This window comes from Palaemon carinicauda, chromosome 39 (assembly GCF_036898095.1).
Source record: "Palaemon carinicauda isolate YSFRI2023 chromosome 39, ASM3689809v2, whole genome shotgun sequence".
In the NCBI taxonomy this organism is placed as follows: domain Eukaryota; kingdom Metazoa; phylum Arthropoda; class Malacostraca; order Decapoda; family Palaemonidae; genus Palaemon; species Palaemon carinicauda.
This window is the reverse complement of record NC_090763.1, coordinates 67,984,022-67,994,209: the sequence shown is the minus strand read 5'-3', so window position 1 is coordinate 67,994,209 and position 10,188 is coordinate 67,984,022. Positions and strand designations below refer to the sequence as shown.

Sequence of the window (10,188 nt, the reverse complement as noted above, 5' to 3'; positions counted from 1 at the left end):
AAGGGGTAACAACTTCGTTTTGATTTAGAACTTTAATGGTGTTAAACTTCAATGGTGAAGGGGTAACAACTTCGTTTTGATTTTGAACTTTAATGGTGTTAAACTTCAATGGTGAAGGGGTAACAACTTCGTTTTGATTTTTGACTTTAATGGTGTTAAACTTCTATGGTGAAGGGGTAACAACTTCGTTTTGATTTTGAACTTTAATGGTGTTAAACTTCAATGGTGAAGGGGTAACAACTTCGTTTTGATTTTGAACTTTAATGGTGTTAAACTTCAATGGTGAAGGGGTAACAACTTCGTTTTGATTTAGAACTTTAATGGTGTTAAACTTCAATGGTGAAGGGGTAACAACTTCGTTTTGATTTAGAACTTTAATGGTGTTAAACTTCGATGTTGAAGGGGTAACAACTTCGTTTTGATTTAGAACTTTAATGGTGTTAAACTTCAATGGTGAAGGGGTAACAACTTCGTTTTGATTTAGAACTTTAATGGTGTTAAACTTCAATGGTGAAGGGGGTAACAACTTCGTTTTGATTTTTGACTTTAATGGTGTTAAACTTCAATGGTGAAGGGGTAACAACTTCGTTTTGATTTTTGACTTTAATGGTGTTAAACTTCAATGGTGAAGGGGTAACAACTTCGTTTTGATTTAGAACTTTAATGGTGTTAAACTTCAATGGTGAAGGGGTAACAACTTCGTTTTGATTTTGAACTTTAATGGTGTTAAACTTCAATGGTGAAGGGGTAACAACTTCGTTTTGATTTAGAACTTTAATGGTGTTAAACTTCAATGGTGAAGGGGTAACAACTTCGTTTTGATTTAGAACTTTAATGGTGTTAAACTTCAATGGTGAAGGGGTAACAACTTCGTTTTGATTTTTGACTTTAATGGTGTTAAACTTCAATGGTGAAGGGGTAACAACTTCGTTTTGATTTAGAACTTTAATGGTGTTAAACTTCAATGGTGAAGGGGTAACAACTTCGTTTTGATTTAGAACTTTAATGGTGTTAAACTTCAATGGTGAAGGGGTAACAACTTCGTTTTGATTTAGAACTTTAATGGTGTTAAACTTCAATGGTGAAGGGGTAACAACTTCGTTTTGATTTAGAACTTTAATGGTGTTAAACTTCAATGGTGAAGGGGTAACAACTTCGTTTTGATTTTGAACTTTAATGGTGTTAAACTTCAATGGTGAAGGGGTAACAACTTCGTTTTGATTTTGAACTTTAATGGTGTTAAACTTCAATGGTGAAGGGGTAACAACTTCGTTTTGATTTAGAACTTTAATGGTGTTAAACTTCAATGGTGAAGGGGTAACAACTTCGTTTTGATTTTGAACTTTAATGGTGTTAAACTTCAATGGTGAAGGGGTAACAACTTCGTTTTGATTTTTGACTTTAATGGTGTTAAACTTCTATGGTGAAGGGGTAACAACTTCGTTTTGATTTTGAACTTTAGTGGTATTAAACTTCAATGGTGAAGGGGTAACAACTTCGTTTTGATTTTTGACTTTAATGGTGTTAAACTTCTATGGTGAAGGGGTAACAACTTCGTTTTGATTTTGAACTTTAGTGGTGTTAAACTTCAATGGTGAAGGGGTAACAACTTTGTTTTGATTTTTGACTTTAATGGTGTTAAACTTCAATGGTGAAGGGGTAACAACTTCGTTTTGATTTTGAACTTTAGTGGTGTTAAACTTCAATGGTGAAGGGGTAACAACTTCGTTTTGATTTTTGACTTTAATGGTGTTAAACTTCTATGGTGAAGGGGTAACAACTTCGTTTTGATTTTGAACTTTAGTGGTATTAAACTTCAATGGTGAATGGGGTAACAACTTCGTTTTGATTTTTGACTTTAATGGTGTTAAACTTCTATGTTGAAGGGGTAACAACTTCGTTTTGATTTTGAACTTTAATAGTACTAAACTTCAATGGTGAAAGGGTAACAACTTCGTTTTGATTTTGAACTTTAATGGTATTAAACTTCAAAGGTGAAGGATTAACAACTTCGTTTCGATTTTTAACTTTAATGGTGTTAAACTTCATTGGTGAAGGGGTAACAACTTCGTTTTGATTTTGAACTTTAATAGTACTAAATTTCAATGGTGAAGGGGTGAATACCAAAGTTTTATTTTAAACTTTAAGGGGGAGGTTGGGGGGACAAGTAAGTGTTTATTTTAAGCTTATATGTGAGTGGATGGCGCTTTTGTTTTGATTTCAAGCGTAAAGACAATATTTGTTTTGATTTTAGGATTTAAGGGTTAATGGGTGAGAATTTCGTTTCTATTTTAAGATTTAAGGGGGAAGGGGTGGCAACTTCGTTTATATTTTAAGATTTAAGGGGGAAGGGGTGAGAACTTCGTTTTTATTTCAATCTTTCAAGGTGAAGGAATGTGCGTAGAAAAAGAGCAAGGAATGCGTCTCATCGTTTATTGCAAGCCAAACTATTAATCCGGACGTCTGAACCTGCCCTCCTCATTGCAGGTCCAATACGCCACATTCGGAACGGTGAGCGCCTTCAGCTTCGGCAACTCCACCACGCTCTCGAAGATCTCCCTCGCGAGGAACTCCATCAAGACCCTAGCTCGGAACGCCTTCGCTCACCTGACCTCCCTCACCTTCTTGTCCTTGGGCGAGAACCACATCACGGAGGTCAACCGCCACGTCTTCGTCAATCTGCCGAACCTGACCGAACTCTACATGGATCGGAACAACATCACCATACTCCATGACAGGGCTTTCCAGAGTCTCCCTGGGTTGGCTAACCTGGCCCTCTTCTCCAATCAGATACAGGTATGGAGTGTTTTATTTTTTTCTTTTTACAGGTATAGTTAATGAGGTCGTTCCTCTTTTCTAATTAGATACAGGTATGGAGTGTTTTCTTTTTTTCTTCTTACAGGTATAGTTAATAAGGTCGTTCCTCTTTTCTTATTACATACAAGTATGGAGTGTTTTCTTTTATCTTTTAACTGGTATAGTTAGTGGTTGTTCCTCTTTTCTAATCAGATACAGGTATGGAGTGTTTTAGTTTTTCTTTTTACAGGCATAGTTAGTAAACTTGTTCCTCTTTTCTAATCAGATACAGGTATGGAGTGTTTTATTTTTTCTTTTTACAGGTATAGTTAGTAAGGTCGTTCCTCTTTTCTAGTTAAATAGAGGCATGGAGTGTTTTCTTTTTTCTTTTTACAGGTATAGTTAGTAAGGTCGTTCCTCTTTTTCTAATTAGATACAGGTATAGAGTGTTTTATTTTTTATTTTTACAGGTATAGTTAGTAAGGTCGTTCCTCTTTTCTAGTTAAATAGAGGTATGGAGTGTTTTATTTTTTATTTTTACAGGTATAGTTAGTAAGGTCGTTCCTCTTTTTCTAATTAGATACAGGTATAGAGTGTTTTATTTTTTATTTTTACAGGTATAGTTAGTAAGGTCGTTCCTCTTTTCTGGTTAAATAGAGGCATGGAGTGTTTTCTTTTTTCTTTTTACAGGTATAGTTAGTAAGGTCGTTCCTCTTTTTCTAATTAGATACAGGTATAGAGTGTTTTATTTTTTATTTTTACAGGTAGAGTTACTGACGTTGTTCCTCTTTTTTAATCAGATACAGGCATGGAGTGTTTTCTTTTTTTCTTTTAACTGGTATAGTTAGTAAGGTTGTTCCTCTTTTCTAATTAGATACAAGTATGGAGTGTTTTATTTTTTCTTTTAACTGGTATAGTTAGTAAGGTTGTTCCTCTTTTCTAATTAAATACAAGTATGGAGTGTTTTATTTTTTCTTTTAACTGGTATAGTTAGTGAAATTGCTCCTCTTCTTTAATCAGATATAGGTATGGAGTGTTTTCTTTTTTGTTTTACAAGTGAAAGTGCTTCTCTTCTTTACTTTAAGGGCTGCTTATCTGCTGAAGTTGCTCCTCTTTCCTAATAAGATACAGGTACGGAGAGACTTTTTTTAATATTTTTACAGGCATAGTTATTGAGGGTGCTCCTCGTTTGTAATCAGATACATGTATAGAGTGTTTTTATATATTTACAGGTATAGTTAGTTAAGTTGCTCCCCTTTTCTAATTAGATATATGTACACAGAAGTTTGTTATTTTTTACGGGCATAGTTAGTGAAGTTGCTCTTCTTTTCTAATCAGGTACAGGTATGGAGAGTTTTTTTTATATATATTCATAGTTAGAGAAGTTGCTTTAAATTCGTGTTATGATTGCGTGGGCTAGCTAACCTCACCCTCTTCTCTAATCAGATACAAGTATAAAGTTTTTTCTTATAGGTATAGGTAGTGAAATTGCTTTAAATGTTTGAAGATTTTATTGCACGATTATACGGATAACAGTCAGTTGCTGTTAAATAAGGGGCCCCCTTGCTTTTATACTATATTTCTGTCTTCTTTCATTCTTAATTGCATAATCCGGCCTCTCTCTCTCTCTCTCTCTCTCTCTCTCTCTCTCTCTCTCTCTCTCTCTCTCTCTCTCTCTCTCTCGTGCTGTCAATCCTCTTTGCAACTGACTGCAACCTTTTATGACAAGCCACCACTCATCTTTTATTGGCATAAACCTTGCTTACCCCTACTTTATGATTCTTTCGTTATTATTGTTTTGGCAAAACCATTTTTTTTTGTCGGTCATGAATGACAGAAGCAAGGGACAGTGGTAATGCCCTAGCAGGACAATGCCCTAGAGACTGACCATATATTCATATGATTAGCGTCCAATCCCCCTCTCCACCCAAGCTAGGACCAAGGAGGGCCAGGGAATGTTAGCTGATGACTCAGCTGGTAGACCTATTGGCTCCCCCCACAAGGATGGTGAGGTTGCAAACACTACAAGAAACTATTGAGCTTAAGCGTGACTCGAATCCCAGTCCAGCAGATCGCTATGCAGGGACGTTTCCAATAGGCCACCGCAACCCATTTATGTGATGCAGTTCCCATAAATTGAATTATGGAAGCAGCCAAGACCTCCCATTTGACACTAAATTATTCAGCGTGGTATTATTATATTGTGACTTATTCATGTCTTTATTGACTTGAATGACTTGACATTTCTAAATTTTTCACAGTCTGTCATTCGCTTTCTTATTTTTGTCTTGACTGTGCTTTTCTTGAAAATCTTTATATTGGTATTCAATTAGATTTCACGTTTCCTAAAGTAATTTGGGGATCATCTTTACAAAAGTAATTTTTGGATTTGGTTTTCAAGAGTAATTTTTTTGGATCTGGTTTTCACAAGTAATTTTTTAATATGGTTTTCTAAAGTAATTTGGGGGATCTGCTTTACGAAAGTATTTTTGGATATGGTTTTCAAAATAGTTTTTGGATCTGCTTTACGGAAAAAGTAATTTGTGGATCTGTTTTACGGAAAAAGTAATTTGTGGATCTGCTTTACATAAATTTAATGTGTGGATCGGCTTTACGGAAAAGTAATTTGTGGTTCTGCTTCACAAAAGTAATTTGTGGATCTGCCTTACATGAAAGTAATTTGTGGATCTGCCTTACAGAAAAGTAATTTGTGGATCTGCTTTACATAAAAGTAATGTGTGGATCTGCTTTACGGAAAAAGTAATTTGTGGATTTGCCTTCCATAAAAGTAATTTGTGGTTCTGCTTCACAAAAGTAATTTCTGGATCTGTTGTTCTAAAGTATTTTGTAAATCTGCTTTACAGAAGTAATATCTTGGTTTGCTTTACAAAAGTAATTTGTGGATATGCTTTGCTAAAGTAACTTTTGGATCTGGTTATCAAAAGTAAGTTTGGGTTCTGGCTTTGTAAAGCAATTTCTGAATCTGCTTTGCTAAAGGAATTTTTGGATCTGGCCTTCTAAAGTAATTTGTAGATCTGCTTGACAAAGGTAATTTTTGGATTTGGTTTTCAAAAGTAAATTTTGGATCTGGTTGGTACTCGTAGTTATCAAAATATTATTCCTCCTTATACTTTGAAACTTTCTTATGCCATACATAAAGGTTTTGAAAGCCGCTCATGAATAGTAGAGGCAAGGGACAGTGACATTGCTCTAGCAAGCACACAATGCCCTAGAGACTGTACCAACCGTGTGTCACTCCGGGGGGTGACGAGCCAAGAGTAGGTTGTGACTCAAAAAATTAGGGGGGGGGGGATGCCGTGTACTAACCGTGTGTCACTCTGGGGTCACCAATGTCACGAGCCAAGAGTAGGTTGTGACTCAAAAAGTTAGGGGGGGGGGGGCGGTGTGTGTGCCATGTACTAACCGTGTGGCACTCCGGGGTTACCGATGTGACGAGCCAAGAGTAGGTTATTACTCAGAAAATTAAGGGGTGGGGGGAGCTATGTACCAACAGTGTATCACTCCGGGGTCACCAATGTGACGAGCCAAGAGTAGGTTGTGACTCAAAAAATTAGGGGTGGGGTGGGGTGGTCGGTGTGCCATGTACTAACCGTGTGTCACTCCGGGGTCACCACTGTGACGAGCCAAGAGTAGGTTGTGACTCAAAAAATTAGGGGTGGGGTGGGGTGGTCGGTGTGCCATGTACTAACCGTGTGTCACTCCGGGGTCACCAATGTGACGAGCCAAGAGTAGGTTGTGACTCAAAAAATTAGGGGTGGGGTGGGGTGGTCGGTGTGCCATGTACTAACCGTGTGTCACTCCGGGGTCACCAATGTGACGAGCCAAGAGTAGGTTGTGACTCAAAAAATTAGGGGTGGGGTGGGGTGGTCGGTGTGCCATGTACTAACCGTGTGTCACTCCGGGGTCACCAATGTGACGAGCCAAGAGTAGGTTGTGACTCAAAAAATTAGGGGTGGGGTGGGGTGGTCGGTGTGCCATGTACTAACCGTGTGTCACTCCGGGGTCACCAATGTGACGAGCCAAGAGTAGGTTGTGACTCAAAAAATTAGGGGTGGGGTGGGGTGGTCGGTGTGCCATGTACTAACCGTGTGTCACTCCGGGGTCACCAATGTGACGAGCCAAGAGTAGGTTGTGACTCAAAAAATTAGGGGTGGGGTGGGGTGGTCGGTGTGCCATGTACTAACCGTGTGTCACTCCGGGGTCACCAATGTGACGAGCCAAGAGTAGGTTGTGACTCAAAAAATTAGGGGTGGGGTGGGGTGGTCGGTGTGCCATGTACTAACCGTGTGTCACTCCGGGGTCACCTATGTGACGAGCCAAGAGTAGGTTGTGACTCAAAAAATTGGGGGGGGGGGTGCCATGTACCAACCCTGTGTCACTCCGGGGTCACCAATGTGACGAGCCAAGAGTAGGTTGTGACTCAAAAAATTAGGGGGGGGGGGGCGTGTACCAACCGTGTATCACTCTGGGGTCATCAATGTGACGAGCCAAGAGTAGGTTGTGACAAAAAATTAGGGGGGGGGGGATGGGGGCCGTGTACCAACCGTGTATCACTCTGGGGTCACCAATGTGACGAGCCAAGAGTAGGTTGTGACTCAAAAAATTAGGGGGGGGGGCCGTGTACCAACCGTGTATCACTCTGGGGCCACCAATGTGACGAGCCAAGAGTAGGTTGTGACTCAAAAAATTAGGCGGTGAGGGGGGAGCCATGTACCAACCGTGTGTCACTCCGGGGTCACCAATGTGACGAGCCAAGAGTAAGTTGTGTCTCAAAAGCGGGATGAAAGAACTTGAGTCACAACCTACTCTTGGCTCGTCAAATAGGTGACCTTGGAGTGACACGCGGTTGGTACAAGACTGACCCTATAACACATAACCAGCGCCCAAGCTAGGACTAGGGGAGGGTCAGGTAATGGTTGCTGATGACTCAGCGGGTAGACCTACAGGCTCCCCCAAGGCCCCCCCCCCCCATCCTTAGCGTAAAAGGATTGTGGGATTGGAAACACTAAAGGAACGAACGAGTTTGAGCGGAACTCGAACCCCTGTTTAGGGATCACTGAAGCAGAGACGTTACCAATAAGACCACGACAACCCAATGCTCTTGTTTTTATATGGAACTAATTATAATGAAGCTGTAATCATCCAACTACTAAAGATTTTACGAGTTTGAAAAAGACAAAGCATCTCTTTTCTTTAGTCACACTTCCGTGAAATAAGGCTCTTTGTGCTTGTTCTTGCTTGCATTTTACTAGCATTTTATCCATTGGCTAATTAGCCGGGGGACATTCTTTTCCTTTTTCTTACTTTCGGTATTGTGGTACCGCTTAACTTATTCATTTTTAACTATTTAGATTTTTTAGAGATATCCTTACCAATTCAATTATTCATTTTATTTTCCATGTGAATTTTGTATTTATATTAGATTTTCATTTTTATTTCATTAAGAATGCAAAATTGTTGGAAGTATTATATTGTAGTTGAAATATCTTTTTTTATTATTATTATTGGTATTTGTCTGTCCTTAACGATTTCATTATTCAATTTGATTTGTAATATTTTATATTTTTGATGCTTAATGATTGCATTATTCTTTTTGCTTCTGATTATTATTTTATACTGCATGTTATAGCCTACGCTTCAAATTTGTAATTGTTCTTTCATTTATTATTATTATTATTATTATTATTATTATTATTATTATTATTATTATTATTATTATTATATGTAAAAAAGTATATATCTAAAATAAATGTATATATTATTTATATATATGTAAATGTTGTGTGTGTATACATACACACACACACACACACACATATATATATATATATATATATATATATATATATATATATATATATATATATATACATATATATATATATATATATATATATATATATATATATATATATATATATATGTGTGTGTGTGTGTGTGTGTGTGTGTGTGTGTGTGTGTGTGTGTGTGTGATATCCTGAAAGATTCCATTATTTTCATTCCATTACATTATTCTTTGTTATATATTATTATACTTATTTCTTATTATTATTTCTTATATCATTTCCGCAATGATTCTAATATACTTAGCCCGCACTGAGTAATACTTACCTCGCAGTACTTACCCGGCCCTACGTTATTCTTACCGCGCACTACGTAATACCTATCCCGCATTACGTGATACATACCTCTCAGTACGTAATACTTATCCCGCATTACGTTATACTTACCGCGCATTACGTAATACTTACCTCGCAGTACGTAATACTTATCCCGCATTACGTAATACTTACCGCGCATTACGTAATACTTACCTCGCAGTACGTAATACTTATCCCGCATTACGTAATACTTACCGCGCATTACGTAATACTTACTTCTCAGTACGTAATACTTATCCCGCACTACGTAATAATGACCACGCATTACGTAATACTTACCTCACAGTGCGTAGGCCTAATACTTATCCTGCATTACGTAATACCACGAACTACGTAATACTTATCCGCCATGCGTAACACTTATCCCGCATTACGTAATACTTACTGAGGGCTACATAATTCTTATCCCAACGTTCGTGATTTGGTCGGAAACACAGTGGTGTTGATCACAATTTTTATGGTTCAAGTTTAAGATCTGCTTTGTTACCGACGTAGCCTTTCGTGTCCACACTTCATTCTTAACCTCATTCTGCAGCTGATCTTTGAAATTTGTGGTTTCCGATGTAAATACCTAAATGATCACAGTCATGTTGCAGTCCATCTGCGTTCATACCTGCGCTTACTTAAGTGAATTAGATTCGCGGGTTTATTGGTGTATTTGATTAAAGATAGTCTTTTGATATTAGGTTAGTTTATAGAATTTCGCTATGTATTTTATTTTGTAGAGTGCATTACTAAGTAATCTTCATTTATTCTGTATATATTAGATTTTGCACATTTAGACGCGTTTTTTATATTCAAATAAGCCATATATTTTAATACCTTAATTGCTAAATGGTATTGTCACTGTCGTGCCAGATTCCTGGACCATGGTTCGATTCCCTGGCTGGCCAGAAGCTATTGTCTTTGGGTAGTTCCGCCTTGGGTCTCTGATCCCGAGGTATTATTATTATTATTATTATTATTATTATTATTATTATTATTATTATTATTATTATTATCCAAGCTACAACCCTAGTTGGAAGAGCAAGATGCTATAAGCCCAAGGGCTCCAATAGGGAAAAATAGCTCAGCGAGGAAAGGAAATAAGGAAATAAATAAATGATGAGAATAAATTAGCAATATATCATTCTAAAAACAGTAACAGCGTCAAATCACATATGTCTTATATAAACTATTAACAATGTCAAAAACTGATATGTCATATATA

The 10,188-nt window shown here is 37.5% G+C and overlaps 1 protein-coding gene across 1 annotated transcript in view; it reads left to right on the top strand.

Moving 5' to 3' along the window:
* Positions 1 to 2,552: 2,552 nt before the first annotated feature.
* LOC137631241 (connectin-like) overlaps positions 2,553 to 10,188 on the top strand; it is a 204,705-nt gene continuing 197,069 nt past the window's right edge. Inside the window, exon 1 of the mRNA XM_068363024.1 lies at positions 2,553 to 2,796. Coding sequence (XP_068219125.1) covers positions 2,704 to 2,796 — 93 coding nt within the window. The 5' untranslated portion in view covers positions 2,553 to 2,703. The remainder of the gene's footprint in view (positions 2,797 to 10,188) is intronic.